The 22,318-nt window shown below is 52.9% G+C and overlaps 1 protein-coding gene across 1 annotated transcript in view; it reads left to right on the top strand.

Moving 5' to 3' along the window:
- ATRNL1 (attractin like 1) overlaps positions 1-22,318 on the top strand; it is a 656,009-nt gene that overhangs the window by 606,407 nt on the left and 27,284 nt on the right. The window contains exon 29 of the mRNA XM_083149894.1: positions 16,489-16,603. Within this exon, the coding sequence (XP_083006020.1) occupies positions 16,489-16,603 (115 nt within the window). The remainder of the gene's footprint in view (positions 1-16,488; positions 16,604-22,318) is intronic.

The raw sequence follows: 22,318 nt of genomic DNA on the forward strand, positions 1-22,318 counted from the left end.
GACTGAGTACCGCGTCACCTCTCACACACCAGTCTGTGTGTTTCCTGTCACAGGCCCCGTCACTCAGTCCTGTAACACCGCAGCCAGGACCATTACATTACAGGCCCATCCTCCATTACTCAGCTACTGGGCAGTGACCCCACATATTGCTGCAGTGTCCCCCATGCCGTGCCCTGTCACCGTGTGATTACTGTGACTGAGTACCGCGTCACCTCTCACACACCAGTCTGTGTGTTTCCTGTCACAGGCCCCGTCACTCAGTCCTGTAACACCGCAGCCAGGACCATTACATTACAGGCCCATCCTCCATTACTCAGCTACTGGGCAGTGACCCCACATATCGCTGCAGTGTCCCCCATGCCGTGCCCTGTCACCGTGTGATTACTGTGACTGAGTACCGCGTCACCTCTCACACACCAGTCTGTGTGTTTCCTGTCACAGGCCCCGTCACTCAGTCCTGTAACACCGCAGCCAGGACCATTACATTACAGGCCCATCCTCCATTACTCAGCTACTGGGCAGTAACCCCACATATCGCTGCAGTGTCCCCCATGCCGTGCCCCTGTCACTGTGTGATTACTGTGACTGAGTACCGCGTCACCTCTCACACACCAGTCTGTGTGTTTCCTGTCACAGGCCCCGTCACTCAGTCCTGTAACACCGCAGCCAGGACCATTACATTACAGGCCCATCCTCCATTACTCAGCTACTGGGCAGTGACCCCAAATATCGCTGCAGTGTCCCCCATGCCGTGCCCCTGTCACCATGTGATTACTGTGACTGAGTACTGCGTCACCTCTCACACACCAGTCTGTGTGTTTCCTGTCACAGGCCCCTTCACTCAGTCCTGTAACACCGCAGCCAGGACCATTACATTACAGGCCCATCCTCCATTACTCAGCTACTAGGCAGTGACCCCACATATCGCTGCAGTGTCCCCCATGCCGTGGCCCTGTCACTGTGTGATTACTGTGACTGAGTACCGCGTCACCTCTCACACACCAGTCTGTGTGTTTCCTGTCACAGGCCCCGTCACTCAGTCCTGTAACACCGCAGCTAGGACCATTACATTACAGGCCCATCCTCCATTACTCAGCTACTGGGCAGTGACCCCACATATCGCTGCAGTGTCCCCCATGCCGTGCCCCTGTCACCGTGTGATTACTGTGACTGAGTACCGCGTCACCTCTCACACACCAGTCTGTGTGTTTCCTGTCACAGGCCCCTTCACTCAGTCCTGTAACACCGCAGCCAGGACCATTACATTACAGGCCCATCCTCCATTACTCAGCTACTGGGCAGTGACCCCACATATCGCTGCAGTGTCCCCCATGCCGTGGCCCTGTCACTGTGTGATTACTGTGACTGAGTACTGCGTCACCTCTCACACACCAGTCTGTGTGTTTCCTGTCACAGGCCCCGTCACTCAGTCCTGTAACACCGCAGCCAGGACCATTACATTACAGGCCCATCCTCCATTACTCAGCTACTGGGCAGTGACCCCACATATTGCTGCAGTGTCCCCCATGCCGTGCCCTGTCACCGTGTGATTACTGTGACTGAGTACCGCGTCACCTCTCACACACCAGTCTGTGTGTTTCCTGTCACAGGCCCCGTCACTCAGTCCTGTAACACCGCAGCCAGGACCATTACATTACAGGCCCATCCTCCATTACTCAGCTACTGGGCAGTGACCCCACATATCGCTGCAGTGTCCCCCATGCCGTGCCCTGTCACCGTGTGATTACTGTGACTGAGTACCGCGTCACCTCTCACACACCAGTCTGTGTGTTTCCTGTCACAGGCCCCGTCACTCAGTCCTGTAACACCGCAGCCAGGACCATTACATTACAGGCCCATCCTCCATTACTCAGCTACTGGGCAGTGACCCCACATATCGCTGCAGTGTCCCCTCTGCCGTGCCCCTGTCACCGTGTGATTACTGTGACTGAGTACCGCGTCACCTCTCACACACCAGTCTGTGTGTTTCCTGTCACAGGCCCCGTCACTCAGTCCTGTAAAACCGCAGCCAGGACCATTACATTACAGACCCATCCTCCATTACTCAGCTACTAGGCAGTGACCCCACATATCGCTGCAGTGTCCCCCATGCCGTGCCCCTGTCGCCGTGTGATTACTGTGACTGAGTACCGCGTCACCTCTCACACACCAGTCTGTGTGTTTCCTGTCACAGGCCCCATCACTCAGTCCTGTAACACCGCAGCCAGGACCATTACATTACAGGCCCATCCTCCATTACTCAGCTACTAGGCAGTGACCCCACATATCGCTGCAGTGTCCCCCATGCCGTGCCCCTGTCGCCGTGTGATTACTGTGACTGAGTACCGCGTCACCTCTCACACACCAGTCTGTGTGTTTCCTGTCACAGGCCCCATCACTCAGTCCTGTAACACCGCAGCCAGGACCATTACATTACAGGCCCATCCTCCATTACTCAGCTACTGGGCAGTGACCCCAAATATCGCTGCAGTGTCCCCCATGCCGTGCCCCTGTCACCGTGTGATTACTGTGACTGAGTACCGCGTCACCTCTCACACACCAGTCTGTGTGTTTCCTGTCACAGGCCCGGTCACTCAGTCCTGTAACACCGCAGCCAGGACCATTACATTACAGGCCCATCCTCCATTACTCAGCTACTGGGCAGTGACCCCACATATTGCTGCAGTGTCCCCCATGCCGTGCCCCTGTCACCGTGTGATTACTGTGACTGAGTACCGCGTCACCTCTCACACACCAGTCTGTGTGTTTCCTGTCACAGGCCCCGTCACTCAGTCCTGTAACACCGCAGCCAGGACCATTACATTACAGGCCCATCCTCCATTACTCAGCTACTGGGCAGTGACCCCAAATATCGCTGCAGTGTCCCCCATGCCGTGCCCCTGTCACCGTGTGATTACTGTGACTGAGTACCGCGTCACCTCTCACACACCAGTCTGTGTGTTTCCTGTCACAGGCCCCATCACTCAGTCCTGTAACACCGCAGCTAGGACCATTACATTACAGGCCCATCCTCCATTACTCAGCTACGGGTCAGTGACCCCACATATCGCTGCAGTGTCCCCCATGCCGTGCCCTTGTCACCGTGTGATTACTGTGACTGAGTACTGCGTCACCTCTCACACACCAGTCTGTGTGTTTCCTGTCACAGGCCCCGTCACTCAGTTCTGTAACACCGCAGCCAGGACCATTACATTACAGGCCCATCCTACATTACTCAGCTACTGGGCAGTGACCCCACATATCGCTGCAGTGTCCCCCATGCCGTGCCCTGTCACCGTGTGATTACTGTGACTGAGTACCGCGTCACCTCTCACACACCAGTCTGTGTGTTTCCTGTCACAGGCCCCGTCACTCAGTCCTGTAACACCGCAGCCAGGACCATTACATTACAGGCCCATCCTCCATTACTCAGCTACTGGGCAGTGACCCCACATATCGCTGCAGTGTCCCCTCTGCCGTGCCCCTGTCACCGTGTGATTACTGTGACTGAGTACCGCGTCACCTCTCACGCACCAGTCTGTGTGTTTCCTGTCACAGGCCCCGTCACTCAGTTCTGTAACACCGCAGCCAGGACCATTACATTACAGGCCCATCCTCCATTACTCAGCTACTGCGCAGTGACCCCACATATCGCTGCAGTGTCCCCCATGCCGTGCCCCTGTCACCGTGTGATTACTGTGACTGAGTTCTGCGTCACCTCTCACACACCAGTCTGTGTGTTTCCTGTCACAGGCCCCGTCACTCAGTCCTGTAACACTGCAGCCAGGACCATTACATTACAGGCCCATCCTCCATTACTCAGCTACTAGGCAGTGACCCCACATATCGCTGCAGTGTCCCCTCTGCCGTGCCCCTGTCACCGTGTGATTACTGTGACTGAGTACCGCGTCACCTCTCACACACCAGTCTGTGTGTTTCCTGTCACAGGCCCCGTCACTCAGTCCTGTAACACCGCAGCCAGGACCATTACATTACAGGCCCATCCTCCATTACTCAGCTACTGGGCAGTGACCCCACATATCGCTGCAGTGTCCCCTCTGCCATGCCCCTGTCACCGTGTGATTACTGTGACTGAGTACTGCATCACCTCTTACACACCTGTCTGTATGTTTCCTGTCACAGGCCCCGTCACTCAGTCCTGTAACACCGCAGCCAGGACCATTACATTACAGGCCCATCCTCCATTACTCAGCTACTGCGCAGTGACCCCACATATCGCTGCAGTGTCCTCTCCTTCGGACGCCACTTTGCATGCATCTGAGAACCGCTGCGTCTGGTCATATTTTCTTTTTATTTCAGTCATTTTCTGAAGTGCATCTAATTTTAAAAAGTCCATTACTATAGTGTTCTGCAAATGCGCGGTGTTAGCCGGCCGGCTCTGCTGCATGCCAAGAAAGCAATTAGAGAATTGGAAGGAGGAATTAAGGATTGATGTCTCTGTTCTACGTGCCAGCAGGAATAATCATTGTGAGAGGGGTAAACGAAAGTCTGACAGGACCCAGGAAATATGGGTCTCAGATGGGCCTGGTAGATTAACATACACACACCCGGGATATATCCGCGGCCTGTGGTGGGTCAGATGGGCCTGGTAGATTACCATTACACACACACCCAGGGTATAACCGTGGCCTGAGGTGGGTCAGATGGGCCTGGTAGATTACCATACATACACACCCAGGGTATAATCGTGGCCTGAGGTGGGTCAGATGGGCCTGGTAGATTACCATTACACACACACCCAGGGTATAACCGTGGCCTGAGGTGGGTCAGATGGGCCTGGTAGATTAACATACACACACACCCGGGATATAACCGCGGCCTGAGGTGGGTCAGATGGGCCTGGTATATTACCATACACACACACCCGGGATATAACCGCGGCCTGAGGTGGGTCAGATGGGCCTGGTAGATTAACATACACACACACCCGGGATATAACCGCGGCCTGAGGTGGGTCAGATGGGCCTGGTATATTACCATACACACACACCCGGGATATAACCGCGGCCTGAGGCGGGTCAGATGGGCCTAGTAGATTACCATACACACACACCCGGGGTATAACCGTGGCCTGAGGTGGGTCAGATGGGCCTAGTAGATTACCATACACACACACCCGGGATATAACCGCGGCCTGAGGCGGGTCAGATGGGCCTGGTATATTACCATACACACACACCCGGGATATAACCGCGGCCTGAGGTGGGTCAGATGGGCCTGGTAGATTACCATACACACACACCTGGGGTATAACCGCGGCCTGAGGCGGGTCAGATGGGCCTGGTAGATTAACATACACACACGCCCGGGATATAACCGTGGGTTGGGAAGGGGGCAGACACGGCATCTGGCCAATGGATCCACACACTGGGGATCACGTTATGTTATGTAACTCATAATAATATCTCCCGTTCTAACCTCTCCGTCTCCCCCTCCCTAACCTCAGATCTATCTATCTAATCTGTCATCTATCTAATATCTATCGTCTCTCTGTCCTGTCCCCTATATCCCATCTATCTCAGTCATATCTATCTATACATCTATGTAGCTATATATCTGTAGGTATGTTCTATAGACAGTATGACGCACAGTGTAACATTGATTCATTGCACGAGTGATATCATTAGTGTGAGGTTCTGTGTGTAATGGATGTAGTGATAGACAGAGATAAATGAGGTGGCAGATGCGGGAATCAGTAATATTCCAGGAATTCCAGTATGACAGTCTCACCGCACAATGAGGGATACATTCCCTGTATCTATCTATCTATCTCTATATACTGTACATCTTAGTCACTGACCCAGGGTTCCCCGTATGTATCTATCTATCTATCTCTATATACATCTCAGTCACTGACCCAGGGTTCCCCATATGTACTACCAACTCTCTGTATATACCCCAGCGTTCGGTGGCTGATTTCTATAACCCAGCGTTCGGTGGCTGATTGCTATACCCCAGCGTTCGGTGACTGATTTCTATAACCCAGCGTTCGGTGGCTGATTGCTATACTCCAGCGTTCGGTGGCTGATTGCTATAACCCAGCGTTCGGTGGCTGATTGCTATACCCCAGCGTTCAGTGGCTGATTGCTATAACCCAGCGTTCGGTGGCTGATTGCTATAACCCAGCGTTCGGTGGCTGATAGCTATACACCAGCGTTCGGTGGCTGATTGCTATAACCCAGCGTTCGGTGGCTGATTGCTATAACCCAGCGTTCGGTGGCTGATTGTTATAACCCAGCGTTCAGAGGCTGATTACTATACCCCAGCGTTTGGTTGCTGATTACTATACCCCAGCGTTCAGTGGTTTATTGCTATACCCCAGCGTTCGGTGGCTGATTGCTATAACCCAGCGTTCGGTGGCTGATAGCTATACACCAGCGTTCGGTGGCTGATTGCTATAACCCTGCGTTCAGTGGCTGATTGCTATACCCCAGTGCAGCGTTCAGTGGCTGATTGCTATACCCCAGCGTTCGGTGGCTGATTGCTATACTCCAGCGTTCGGTGGCTGATTGCTATAACCCAGCGTTCAGTGGCTGATTGCTATAACCCAGCGTTCGGTGGCTGATTGCTATACCCCAGAGTTTGGTGGCTGATTGCTATAACCCAGCGTTCGGTGGCTGATTGCTATAACCCAGCGTTCGGTAGCTGATTGCTATACCCCTGCGTTCGGTGGCTGATTGCTATAACCCAGCGTTTGGTGGCTGATAGCTATACTCCAGCGTTCAGTGGCTGATTGCTATACCCCAGCGTTCAGTGGCTGATTGCTATACCCCAGCTTTCGGTGGCTGATTGCTATGCCCCAGCGTTCGGTGGCTGATTGCTATGCCCCAGCGTTCAGTGGCTGATTGCTATAACCCAGCGTTCAGTGGCTGATTGCTATGACCCAGCGTTCGGTGGCTGATTCCTATACCGCAGCATTCAGTGGCTGATTGCTATACCCCAGCGTTCAGTGGCTGATTGCTATAACCCAGCGTTCAGTGGCTGATTGCTATAACCCAGCGTTCAGTGGCTGATTGCTATACCCCAGCGTTCGGTGGCTGATTGCTATACCCCAGCGTTCAGTGGTTTATTGCTATACCCCAGCGTTCAGTGGCTGATTGCTATAACCCAGCGTTCGGTGGCTGATTGATATAACCCAGCGTTTGGTGGCTGATTGCTATACCCCAGCGTTTGGTGGCTGATTGCTATAACCCAGCGTTCGGTGGCTGATTGCTATACCCCAGCGTTCGGTGGCTGATTGCTATGCCCCAGCGTTCAGTGGCTGATTGCTATAACCCAGCGTTCAGTGGCTGATTGCTATGACCCAGCGTTCGGTGGCTGATTGCTATACCCCAGCGTTCGGTGGCTGATTGCTATAACCCAGCGTTCAGTGGCTGATTGCTATACCCCAGCGTTCAGTGGCTGATTGCTATAACCCAGCGTTCAGTGGCTGATTGCTATAACCCAGCATTCAGTGGCTGATTTCTATAACCCAGCGTTCAGTGGCTGATTGCTATAACCCAGCATTCGGTGGCTGATTGCTATACCCCAGCGTTCGGTGACTGATTGCTATACCCCAGCGTTCAGTGGCTGATTGCTATAACCCAGCGTTCAGTGGCTGATTGCTATACTCCAGCATTCAGTGGCTGATTGCTATAACCCAGCGTTCGGTGGCTGATTGCTATACCGCAGCATTCAGTGGCTGATTGCTATACCCCAGCGTTCAGTGGCTGATTGCTATAACCCAGCGTTCAGTGGCTGATTGCTATAACCCAGCGTTCAGTGGCTGATTGCTATAACCCAGCGTTCAGTGGCTGATTGCTATACCCCAGCGTTCGGTGGCTGATTGCTGTACCCCAGCGTTCAGTGGCTGATTGCTATACCCCAGAGTTCAGTGGCTGATTGCTATACTCCAGCGTTCGGTGGCTGTTAGATATACCCCAGCGTTCAGTGGCTGATTGCTATAACCCAGCGTTCAGTGGCTGATTACTATACCCCAGCGTGTGGTTGCTGATTACTATACCCCAGCGTTCAGTGGCTGATTGCTATACCCCAGCGTTCAGTGGTTTATTGCTATACCCCAGCATTCGGTGGCTGATTGCTATACCCAAGCGTTCAGTGGCAGACTGCTATACCCCAGCGTACAGTGGCTGATTGCTATAACCCAGCGTTCAGTGGCTGATTGCTATGCCCCAGCGTTCGGTGGCTGATTGCTATTCCCCAGCGTTCGGTGGCTGATTGCTATACCCCAGCGTTCAGTGGTTTATTGCTATACCCCAGCGTTCGGTGGCTGATTGCTATAACCCAGCGTTCGGTGGCTGATAGCTATACACCAGCGTTCGGTGGCTGATTGCTATACCCCTGCGTTCAGTGGCTGATTGCTATACCCCTGCGTTCAGTGGTTTATTGCTATACCCCAGCATTCGGTGGCTGATTGCTATAACCCTGCGTTCAGTGGCTGATTGCTATACCCCACTGCAGCGTTCAGTGGCTGATTGCTATACCCCAGCGTTCGGTGGCTGATTGCTATACTCCAGCGTTCGGTGGCTGATTGCTATAACCCAGCGTTCAGTGGCTGATTGCTATAACCCAGCGTTCAGTGGCTGATTGCTATAACCCAGCGTTCGGTGGCTGATTGCTATACCCCAGCGTTCGGTGGCTGATTGCTATAACCCAGCGTTCAGTGGCTGATTGATATAACCCAGCGTTTGGTGGCTGATTGCTATACCCCAGCGTTTGGTGGCTGATTGCTATAACCCAGCATTCGGTGGCTGATTGCTATAACCCAGCGTTCAGTGGCTGATAGCTATACCCCTGCGTTCGGTGGCTGATTGCTATAACCCAGCATTCGGTGGCTGATTGCTATAACCCAGCGTTCAGTGGCTGATTGCTATAACCCAGCATTCAGTGGCTGATTGCTATACCCCAGCGTTCAGTGGCTGATTGCTATAACCCAGCATTCGGTGGCTGATTGCTATAACCCAGCGTTCAGTGGCTGATTGCTATAACCCAGCATTCAGTGGCTGATTGCTATACCCCAGCGTTCAGTGGCTGATTGCTATAACCCAGCATTCAGTGGCTGATTGCTATACCCCAGTGCAGCGTTCAGTGGCTGATTGCTATAACCCAGCATTCAGTGGCTGATTGCTATACCCCAGCGTTCAGTGGCTGATTGCTATAACCCAGCATTCAGTGGCTGATTGCTATACCCCAGCGTTCAGTGGCTGATTGCTATACCCCAGCGTTTGGTGGCTGATTGCTATAACCCAGCATTCGGTGGCTGATTGCTATAACCCAGCGTTTGGTGGCTGATTGCTATAACCCAGCGTTCGGTGGCTGATTGCTATAACCCAGCGTTCGGTGGCTGATAGCTATACTCCAGCGTTCAGTGGCTGATAGCTATACCCCAGCGTTCAGTGGCTGATTGCTATAACCCAGCGTTCAGTGGCTGATTGCTATAACCCAGCATTCAGTGGCTGATTGCTGTACCCCAGCGTTCAGTGGCTGATTGCTATAACCCAGCTTTCGGTGGCTGATTGCTATACCCCAGCGTTCGGTGACTGATTGCTATACCCCAGCGTTCAGTGGCTAATTGCTATAACCCAGCGTTCAGTGGCTGATTGCTATACTCCAGCGTTCAGTGGCTGATTGCTATAACCCAGCGTTCGGTGGCTGATTGCTATACCGCAGCATTCAGTGGCTGATTTCTATACCCCAGCGTTCAGTGGCTGATTGCTATAACCCAGCGTTCAGTGGCTTATTGCTATAACCCAGCGTTCGGTGGCTGATTGCTATAACCCAGCGTTCGGTGGCTGATTGCTATACCCCAGCGTTCGGTGGCTGATTGCTGTACCCCAGCGTTCAGTGGCTGATTGCTATACCCCAAAGTTCAGTGGCTGATTGCTATACTCTAGCGTTCGGTGGCTGTTAGCTATACCCCAGCGTTCAGTGGCTGATTGCTATAACCCAGCGTTCGGTGGCTGGTAGCTATACTCCAGCGTTCAGTGGCTGATTGCTATACCCCAGCGTTCAGTGGCTGATTGCTATAACCCAGCGTTCAGTGGCTGATAGCTATAACCCCAGCGTTCAGTGGCTGATTGCTATAACCCAGCGTTCAGTGGCTGATAGCTATACCCCAGCGTTCAGTGGCTGATTGCTATAACCCAGCGTTCAGTGGCTGATAGCTATACTCCAGCGTTCAGTGGCTGATTTCTGGGTTCCGGGCAGTGCTTTGCAGTATCGCTTTCCCACAGCCCGCAGTGAGGCCGGTACTGTGCAACGCACAGCCCTGCAATATCTAGGAGACAATTGTAACAATTATGTATCTAACCTCTGCATTATTAGATCACTTATCATACAATATATCACATTACATCATATGTTCCCACTATGTGTGGCAGGGCAGCGATCGGAGATGGGGTAGATGAATCTCCAGGCCTCAGTGTATAAATAGGCCCATCACCATAGACGCAGGATAATGCCCAGTTGTCCGGCTGGCCACACAGTCTGCCTTATGCTATTAATAAACTATTTAGGTACTTATGAGTTATCTGGGCGCCCGATTTTTTGATTGTATGCCTTAAGTTAAGGCATACAATCAGATGCGATGCGATATCGCATCGCATCGCATGCGACCATCGGATGCGATGACCCGATTTTTCCATAGGAATCAATGTTAAAATGGACAGAGTCCATTTTAACATGGAATTCAATGGGAAAAAGGGGTCCTCTTCATACCCCTACTATCCAAGTGGGCATGGAGTTGGATATAAACCTGTGGCGAGCGTAGCGAGCCACCGAGCCCGAAGCGTGGCGAGCGAAGCGAGCCCCGCGAGGGGACGGTATTCTATGCTCCAACTCCATGCCCACTTGGATAGTAGGGGTATGAAAAGGACCCCTTTTTCCCATTGAATTCCATGTTAAAATGGACTCTGTCCATTTTAACATTGATTCCTATGGAAAAATCGGGTCATCGCATCGCATCGCATCGCATCCGATGGTCGCATGCGATGCGATGTGATGTGCCCGATCCGACCCGATTTAGAAATCGGGCGCCCGGATAACTCATAAGTACCACTATTTATCCTGTGATTCTATTTTTATTCATAAAATTCAGCAATTTTACATTTTTTCAAATTTAGTGAGAAAGTCAGGGGTTGTAGGGATGTACACGCCCACATGGCTCTGCCCACACCCACATGACACTGGCCACACATCACTGGCCACTCCCACATGGTGCTGACCTTCTCCACCTCTCCCTATAGGCTGTATCCCTTAGTCCGGCCTGCTCTATGTGGACTTGATACCCGTTAATTAATGCCCATTGCCCGGACAGGTCTCTATTAGTACCAACGTCTGGTCCTGAATAAATCACATGCCATTATGTATTTTATTTATAAATCTGGCTTGCCTACCTACTGGCACCCCTCTCCGGGAGAGGAACGCCAGCTGAGGGGGGCAGGGCCGTGCCGGGAGTGGAAAGGGGCAGGATGGGGATGAAGCCATGGTAGAGATGGCTTGTATATGGGCGTGGCCAGCGTCATTGTGCCATCATGGCCGTGCCCCCATCATGCAGTGCCGTGCCATCAAGGGGGGGTCGCGGGAGCCGGACAGCTTTCTGGGAGCCGGACACCATTTCTGGGACCCTCCCAGCCATTTTGGGAGGATGGCAACCCTGTTATGAATATACCCCAGAAACCTTACGGGGAAAGATGACCAACTAGAACTGGGCGTACCTCGCGGCCGCAGACATAGGGTCCGGTATGGTACTGGTCATATGCAGTCCTTGTGGTGAGATGAGGACAGTTGGGATCAGGAGCGCGTCCGGCTGCGTCTCCCTAATAACACGGATTCATACACCGCCAATCACACAACTGCCATTTCCTAATCAATATCTGTAACAATAACTTTGCAGAAGCTGCCAAAATATTTCAGTTTCTTTGGAACCCACAATTTGCCGCTTTGTGTAACACTGCGGGTGCGCAGCCAATGTTGTCCTAGTTTTGCTTTTGTGTTTTTTTACGATTTGTGAAAGTAATTATGGAATTGATTTGCCATTTCCACTAAGTGCTGCTATATCCTGACTCTTGGCAGCGAGCAGTGAGCAACCAATAAGGGATACCTAGGGTAACATGCGCATCACATGCCTTCAGTACGGATCCCTCACTTGCCCCATATGTACGTGATTTGCGGCTGCAGGGTGTTTCCCTGGATCTAGCGGTTGCTGCCGCCTGCGATGTGATTGGCTGGTTCGGGAATACGGGGTGTAAGTGAGAGCTGATCTCCTCTGAATATCCCGTATGTTATGGAAGCTCAGATTCATTTTTACGGTTTTTAATTTGTTTTTCAAACCTATTTTTATAGAAGCAAATTATAATTGTAAAAGTGGCGATATTTCACTTGTTATAGCCGCTGAGCAGACAGTCTGTGTGAGCAATGCATTATAATTAGCACCGCTACAGTATTTGCAGAAGGAAGCCATGTCTCTGTGTGGTATATGGGTATGTGCTCTGTGACGCAGTGTGACCTTCAGCGTTCCTGCAGCCAGCCACCCGCCCCTAAGCCTATACCGAGCTCCGGAGGGGACCGCAGTGTATTCCCTGATTCCTCACCTGTATACTGACACAGCCAGGTCACACTGCACAGTGTTATGGTGACACAGAGGGGACAGCTACGTCCCGGGGACTGCAGTGTATTCCCTCATTCCTCACCTGTATACTGACACAGCCAGGTCACACTGCACAGCGTTATGGTGACACAGAGGAGACAGGTACATCCCAGGGACCGCAGTGTATTCCCTCATTCCTCACCTGTATACTGACACAGCCAGGTCACACTGCGCAGCGTTATAGTGCTACAGAGGGGACAGGTACGTCCCGGGGACCGCAGTGTATTCCTGATTCCTCACCTGTATACTGACACAGCCAGGTCACACTGCACAGCGTTATGGTGACACAGAGGGGACAGCTACGTCCCGGGGACCGCAGTGTATTCCCTGATTCCTCACCTGTATACTGACACAGCCAGGTCACACTGCGCAGCGTTATGGTGCTACAGAGGGGACAGCTACGTCCCGGGGACCGCAGTGTATTCCCTCATTCCTCACCTGTATACTGACACAGCCAGGTCACACTGCGCAGCGTTATGGTGCTACAGAGGGGACAGGTACGTCCCGGGGACCGCAGTGTATTCCCTCATTTAGTGTATCCTGCAGAGCTCCGGGCAGCCTCAGTGTATCCTGCAGAGCTCCGGGCAGCCTCAGTGTATCCTGCAGAGCTCTGGGCAGCCTCAGTGTATCCTGCAGAGCTCCGGGCAGCCTCAGTGTATCCTGCAGAGCTCCGGGCAGCCTCAGTGTATCCTGCAGAGCTCCGGGCGACATCAGTGTATCCTGCAGAGTTCCGGGCAGCCTCAGTGTATCCTGCAGAGCTCCGGTCAGCCTCAGTGTATCCTGCAGAGCTCCGGGCAGCCTCAGTGTATCCTGCAGAGCTTTGGGCGACCTCAGTGTATCCTGCAGAGCTTCGGGCAACCTCCGTGTATCCTGCAGAGCTCCGGGCAGCCTCAGTGTATCCTGCAGAGCTCCGGGTAGCCTCAGTGTAGCCTGCAGAGCTCCGGGCAGCCTCAGTGTATCCTGCAGAGCTCCGGGCGACCTCAGTGTAGCCTGCAGAGCTCCGGGCAGCCTCAGTGTATCCTGCAGAGCTCCGGGCGACATCAGTGTACCCTGCAGAGTTCCGGGCAGCCTCAGTGTATCCTGCAGAGCTCCGGGCAGCCTCAATGTATCCTGCAGAGCTCCGGTCAGCCTCAGTGTATCCTGCAGAGCTCTGGGCAGCCTCAGTGTATCCTGCAGAGCTCCGGGCGACATCAGTGTATCCTGCAGAGCTCCGGTCAGCCTCAGTGTATCCTGCAGAGCTCCGGGCAGCCTCAGTGTATCCTGCAGAGCTCCGGTCAGCCTCAGTGTATCCTGCAGAGCTCCGGGCAGCCTCAGTGTATACTGCCGAGCTCCCGGCGGCCTCATTGTATCCTGCAGAGCTCCGGGCAGCCTCAGTGTATCCTGCAGAGCTCCCGGCGGCCTCAGTTTATCCTGCAGAGCTCCGGGCAGCCTCAGTGTATCCTGCAGAGCTCCGGGCAGCCTCAGTGTATCCTGCAGTGCTCCAGGCAGCCTCAGTGTATCCTGCAGAGCTCCGGGCAGCCTCAGTGTATCCTGCAGAGCTCCGGGCAGCCTCAGTGTATCCTGCAGAGCTCCGGGCGACATCAGTGTATCCTGCAGAGTTCCGGGCAGCCTCAGTGTATCCTGCAGAGCTCCGGTCAGCCTCAGTGTATCCTGCAGAGCTCCGGGCAGCCTCAGTGTATCCTGCAGAGCTTTGGGCGACCTCAGTGTATCCTGCAGAGCTTCGGGCAGCCTCCGTGTATCCTGCAGAGCTCCGGGCAGCCTCAGTGTATCCTGCAGAGCTCCGGTCAGCCTCAGTGTATCCTGCAGAGCTCCGGTCAGCCTCAGTGTATCCTGCAGAGCTCCGGTCAGCCTCAGTGTATCCTGCAGAGCTTTGGTCAGCCTCAGTGTATCCTGCAGAGCTCCGGGCAGCCTCAGTGTATCCTGCAGAGCTCCGGGCAGCCTCAGTGTATCCTGCAGTGCTCCAGGCAACCTCAGTGTATCCTGCAGAGCTCCAGGCGACCTCAGTGTATCCTGCAGAGCTCCGGGCAGCCTCAGTGTATCCTGCAGAGCTCCGGGCGGCCTCAGTGTATCCTGCAGAGCTCCGGTCAGCCTCAGTGTATCCTGCAGAGCTCCGGTCAGCCTCAGTGTATCCTGCAGAGCTCCGGTCAGCCTCAGTGTATCCTGCAGAGCTTTGGTCAGCCTCAGTGTATCCTGCAGAGCTTCGGGCAGCCTCAGTGTAGCCTGCAGAGCTCCGGGCAGCCTCAGTGTATCCTGCAGAGCTTTGGGTGACCTCAGTGTATCCTGCAGAGCTCCGGGCAGCCTCAGTGTATCCTGCAGAGCTCCGGGCAGCCTCAGTGTGTCCTGCAGAGCTCCGGGCGACCTCAGTGTATCCTGCAGAGCTCCGGGCAGCCTCAGTGTATCCTGCAGAGCTCCGGGCAGCCTCAGTGTATCCTGCAGAGCTCCGGTCAGCCTCAGTGTATCCTGCAGAGCTCCGGTCAGCCTCAGTGTATCCTGCAGAGCTTTGGTCAGCCTCAGTGTATCCTGCAGAGCTTCGGGCAGCCTCAGTGTATCCTGCAGAGCTCCGGGCAGCCTCAGTGTATCCTGCAGAGCTCCGGTCAGCCTCAGTGTATCCTGCAGAGCTCCGGTCAGCCTCAGTGTATCCTGCAGAGCTCCGGTCAGCCTCAGTGTATCCTGCAGAGCTCCGGTCAGCCTCAGTGTATCCTGCAGAGCTCCGGGCAGCCTCAGTGTATCCTGCAGAGCTCCGGGCAGCCTCAGTGTGTTCTGCAGAGCTCCGGGCAGCCTCAGTGTATCCTGCAGAGCCCTGGGCAGCCTCAGTGTATCCTGCAGAGCTCCAGGCAGCCTCAGTGTGTTCTGCAGAGCTCCGGGCAGCCTCAGTGTGTCCTGCAGAGCTCCGGGCAGCCTCAGTGTATCCTGCAGAGCTCCGGGCAGCCTCAGTGTATCCTGCAGAGCTCAGGGCAGCCTCAGTGTATCCTGCAGAGCTCCGGGCAGCCTTAGTGTATCCTGCAGAGCTCCGGGCAGCCTCAGTGTATCCTGCAGAGCTCCGGGCAGCCTCAGTGTATCCTGCAGAGCTCCGGGCAGCCTCAGTGTATCCTGCAGAGCTCCGGGCAGCCTCAGTGTATCCTGCAGAGCTCCGGGCAGCCTCAGTGTATCCTGCAGAGCTCCGGGCAGCCTCAGTGTATCCTGCAGAGCTCCGGGCAGCCTCAGTGTATCCTGCAGAGCTTCGGGCAGCCTCAGTGTACAATACAATATTCACCCACTGGTTCCACTCAATAGCTGCAGATCGGTTGGGTGCAAATGTCCATTCTCATTGGGCCCAATGGATTTACTATACCGTCCAATGCGGGTTCCTCTGTTCCTGGTGAGACCTCTGGGGGACAGCACACCCCTCTCTGTTCCTTTCGTAGCCACAGGGGGATGGTCTCTGGGAACTTCTGTAAGGAGGATTTCTGGCTGTGGACAGACTGGCTCAGTGATTAGATACCCAGGAGTGCAGGATTGGCAAGTTGATGCTGTGCGTGGAATAAAACAGCAATGGTGGATCAGGGGTGGAAGCCTTGGCGCGTTTCGCTGCGTAAACTGCAGCTTTTTCACAAGGTATTGCAGATTCAGCCTCAGAGGGTTTATATACCCTATCCAATATGGCTGCTGATCAGCACCCGGTGTGTGCAATCTAGCAGCTTGCTTCGTAGGAAACAACATTTTAGCAGCAGAGAGTTAAATAGCTTGGTCAGTGCTGGGACACAGGGTCTCACCTGCCACCATTGGGCCACTTGGTGGCTATATCGCATATGTGTAATTGTTTTTATCTTTGTTCTTTCCAGGGTGTGCCGAAACCCATCGCTATCGAGCCGTGTTGTGGGAATAAAGCCGCCGTCCTCACCGTATTCCTCTGCCTGCCGAGAGGACTAACCGGCGTCCCTCCGCCAGGACAGTCTGGTAAGGAACTATACAGTATTACCTTCCCTGTGTTACATGTGTTATATACAGGGGAGTAACTACCATAGGTGCAGGGGGTGCAGCTGCTATGGGGCCCAGAGCTGTGAGGGGCCACCTTCCCTGTCACAGATACATGTGTTATATACAGGGGTGTAGCTACCATAGGTGCAGGGGGTGCAGCTGCTATGGGGCCCAGAGCTGAGAGGGGCCACCTTCCCTGTCACAGTAACATGTGTTATATACAGGGGTGTAGCTACCATAGGTGCAGGGGGTGCAGCTGCTATGGGACCAGAGCTGAGAGGGGCCACCTTCCCTGTCACAGTTACATGTGTTATATACAGGGGTGTAACTACCATAGGTGCAGGGAGTGCAGCTGCTATGGGGCCCAGAGCTGAGAGGGGCCACCTTCCCTGTCACAGTTACATGTGTTATATACAGGGGTGTAGCTACCATAGGTGCAGGGGGTGCAGCTGCTATGGGACCAGAGCTGAGAGGGGCCACCTTCCCTGTCACAGTTACATGTGTTATATACAGGGGTGTAACTACCATAGGTGCAGGGAGTGCAGCTGCTATGGGGCCAGAGCTGATAGGGGCCACCTTCCCTGTCACAGTTACATGTGTTATATACAGGGTGTAGCTACCATAGGTGCAGGGAGTGCAGCTGCTATGGGGCCCAGAGCTGAGAGTAGCCACCTTCCCTGTCACAGTTACATGTGTTATATACAGGGTGTAACTACTATAGGTGCAGGGGGTGCAGCTGCTATGGGGCCCAGAGCTGAGAGGGGCCACCTTCCCTGTCACAGTTATATGTGTTATATACAGGGGTGTAGCTACCATAGGTGCAGGGAGTGCAGCTGCTATGGGGCCCAGAGCTGAGAGGGGCCACCTTCCCTGTCACAGTTACATGTGTTCTATACAGGGTGTAGCTACCATAGGTGCAGGGGGTGCAGCTGCTATGGGGCCCAGAGCTGAGAGAGGCCACCTTCCCTGTCACAGTTACATGTGTTATATACAGGGTGTAGATACCATAGGTGCAGGGGGTGCAGCTGCTATGGGGCCCAGAGCTGAGAGGGGCCACCTTCTCTGTCACAGTTACATGTGTTATATACAGGGGTGTAGCTACCATAGGTGCAGGGAGTGCAGCTGCTATGGGGCCCAGAGCTGAGAGGGGCCACCTTCCCTGTCACAGTTACATGTGTAATATACAGAGGTGTAGCTACCATAGGTGCAGGGGGTGCAGCTGCTATGGGGCCGGAGCTGAGAGAGGCCATCTTCCCTGTCACAGTTACATGTGTTATATACAGGGTGTAGCTACCATAGGTGCAGGGAGTGCAGCTGCTATGGGGCCAGAGCTGATAGGGGCCACCTTCCCTGTCACAGTTACATGTGTTATATACAGGGTGTAGCTACCATAGGTGCAGGGAGTGCAGCTGCTATGGGGCCCAGAGCTGAGAGTAGCCACCTTCCCTGTCACAGTTACATGTGTTATATACATTTTTCTCCATTGGGTACATAGAGGCCCTTACAAACTTTTGCTGTGAGGCCTACAAATATCTAGTTTTGCCAATGATTGCACCTTACATAGCCTCCCCTACCCTGCGCCATACAGCACCCTCTCCGCCTTTATGTAATGTCCACACAATGCTCAATGTAAGGGTTACTGAGTTCTCGGCTCGAAGTTCCTGTCATTTTACCAGGAACACACAATAAATATTCAGCTGCTGCAGTCGTCTGACAGGAAACAGCAAGTTAATATAAATTAATGCTGATTACCAGCAATGAGGAAAGAAATGATAAATTCAATAATGCCGTGAAGGTAATGAATATTGGAGCAGCGCCCACAGAGCACGTGCACAGCGCAGAGCAGAACGTATGAGAGCAGAACGTTCTGCGACGCTGATATTACATTGTGGACATTAGGATATTACAGTGACATAGAGTCCTCTGTAGTGACGTCAGACAGAGATACACGCACAGCACTGTCACACCGACACACTGATACAGAGATACACGCACAGCACTGTCACACTGACACACTGATACAGAGATACACGCACAGCACTGTCACACCGACACACTGATACAGAGATACACGCACAGCACTGTCACACCGACACACTGATACAGAGATACACGCACAGCACTGTCACACCGACACACTGATACAGAGATACACGCACAGCACTGTCACACCGACACACTGATACAGAGATACACGCACAGCACTGTCACACCGACACACTGATACAGAGATACACGCACAAAGAGAAAATAAAAGTGGCGCTGGTTTGATGAAAGGTATTACAAATATTTAATAACAATTAAAAAATCATAACATACAATTGCACAACAATATGAGAGGAAATTAAAGATGGTGAATAAAAAACAAGTCTGGACCGGAGGCTGAGATAACGGGACAAGTAATGAAATCAATCCCAGTAGGTCAGGGGTGTATCTGACGAGTGAAATGAGTCAAGGTGCCCAATGGGCTGATAGTTACCACAAACTGTCACAGTTGGTCCAATCCTAGATGCAAGATTGCGGAGGTGTCCTCATATATGCGGCAGTGGGGCCACAGATGGCAAGTGATGAGGGCTGGAAATTGAAACAGCCAGGGGTTTCCCACGTCGCTAGAGGTTCCAACCTCAGGGATGGTATGGGGCAGCTGTCCTCAAGGTTGGTAGACTTGTGGTGATTTCAGATGGAAGTTGCCAACCTCGATTCCTGCACTCGATGCACAATGAATGTGGTAGCTGGGGTGGTGACCTGGTGGTGCACTGTCACACTGCCAGACGGATACGCAGCTACACACACAACACTGTCATATCCATGGTACTGACACAGAGATACACGCACAGCACTGTCACACTGCCAGACGGATACGCAGCTACACACACAACACTGTCATATCCATGGTACTGACACAGAGATACACACACAGCACTGTCACACTGCCAGACGGATACGCAGCTACACACACAACACTGTCATATCCATGGTACTGACACAGAGATACACGCACAGCACTGTCACACTGCCAGACGGATACGCAGCTACACACACAACACTGTCATATCCATGGTACTGACACAGAGATACACACACAGCACTGTCACACTGCCAGACGGATACGCAGCTACACACACAACACTGTCATATCCATGGTACTGACACAGAGATACACGCACAGCACTGTCACACTGCCAGACGGATACGCAGCTACACACACAACACTGTCATATCCATGGTACTGACACAGAGATACACGCACAGCACTGTCACACTGCCAGACGGATACGCAGCTACACACACAACACTGTCATATCCATGGTACTGACACAGAGATACACACACAGCACTGTCACACTGCCAGACGGATACGCAGCTACACACACAACACTGTCATATCCATGGTACTGACACAGAGATACACACACAGCACTGTCACACTGCCAGACGGATACGCAGCTACACACACAACACTGTCATATCCATGGTACTGACACAGAGATACACGCACAGCACTGTCACACTGCCAGACGGATACGCAGCTACACACACAACACTGTCATATCCATGGTACTGACACAGAGATACACACACAGCACTGTCACACTGGCAGACGGATACGCAGCTACACACACAACACTGTCATATCCATGGTACTGACACAGAGATACACACACAGCACTGTCACACTGCCAGACGGATACGCAGCTACACACACAACACTGTCATATCCATTGTACTGACACAGAGATACACGCACAGCACTGTCACACTGCCAGACGGATACGCAGCTACACACACAACACTGTCATATCCATGGTACTGACACAGAGATACACGCACAGCACTGTCACACTGCCAGACGGATACGCAGCTACACACACAACACTGTCATATCCATGGTACTGACACAGAGATACACACACAGCACTGTCACACTGCCAGACGGATACGCAGCTACACACACAACACTGTCATATCCATGGTACTGACACAGAGATACACACACAGCACTGTCACACTGCCAGACGGATACGCAGCTACACACACAACACTGTCATATCCATTGTACTGACACAGAGATACACGCACAGCACTGTCACACTGCCAGACGGATACACAGCTACACACACAACACTGTCATATCCATGGTACTGACACAGAGATACACGCAGAGCACTGTCACACTGCCAGACGGATACGCAGCTACACACACAACACTGTCATATCCATGGTACTGACACAGAGATACACACACAGCACTGTCACACTGCCAGACGGATACGCAGCTACACACACAACACTGTCATATCCATTGTACTGACACAGAGATACACGCACAGCACTGTCACACTGCCAGACGGATACGCAGCTACACACACAACACTGTCATATCCATGGTACTGACACAGAGATACACGTACAGCACTGTCACACTGCCAGACGGATACGCAGCTACACACACAACACTGTCATATCCATGGTACTGACACAGAGATACACACACAGCACTGTCACACTGCCAGACGGATACGCAGCTACACACACAACACTGTCATATCCATGGTACTGACACAGAGATACACACACAGCACTGTCACACTGCCAGACGGATACGCAGCTACACACACAACACTGTCATATCCATTGTACTGACACAGAGATACACGCACAGCACTGTCACACTGCCAGACGGATACACAGCTACACACACAACACTGTCATATCCATGGTACTGACACAGAGATACACGCACAGCACTGTCACACTGCCAGACGGATACGCAGCTACACACACAACACTGTCATATCCATGGTACTGACACAGAGATACACACACAGCACTGTCACACTGCCAGACGGATACGCAGCTACACACACAACACTGTCATATCCATGGTACTGACACAGAGATACACACACAGCACTGTCACACTGCTAGACGGATACGCAGCTACACACACAACACTGTCATATCCATGGTACTGACATAGAGATACACGCACAGCACTGTCACACTGCCAGACGGATACGCAGCTACACACACAACACTGTCATATCCATGGTACTGACATAGTGATACACGCACAGCACTGTCACACTGCCAGACAGATACGCAGCTACACACACAACACGTTCATATCCATGGTACTGACACAGAGATACACACACAGCACTGTCACACTGCCAGACGGATACACAGCTACACGCACAGCCTTCTCACATACACTGTACCGACACAGATACATGCACAGCACTGTCACACCGTCACACTGATATACAGCTACACGCACAGCCCTCTCACATCCACCATACTAACACAGATACATGCACAGCACTGTCACACTGCCGCATAGCTACACGCACAGCCCTCTAACATCCACCATACTGTCACACCGCCGCATAGCTACACGCACAGCCCTCTCACATCCACCATACTGACACAGCCACACGCACAGCACTGTCACACTGATACATAGCTACACGCACAGCCCTCTCACATCCACCATACTGACACAGCTACATGCACAGCACTGTCACACTGATACACAGCTACACGCACAGCCTTCTCACATCCACCATACTGACACAGATACATGCACAGCACTGTCACACTGATACATAGCTACACGCACAGCCCTCTCACATCCACCATACTGACACAGCTACATGCACAGCACTGTCACACTGATACACAGCTACACGC

The sequence above is a fragment of the Crinia signifera genome, chromosome 6 (genome assembly GCF_055691185.1).
Source record: "Crinia signifera chromosome 6, ASM5569118v1, whole genome shotgun sequence".
In the NCBI taxonomy this organism is placed as follows: Eukaryota; Metazoa; Chordata; class Amphibia; order Anura; family Myobatrachidae; genus Crinia; species Crinia signifera.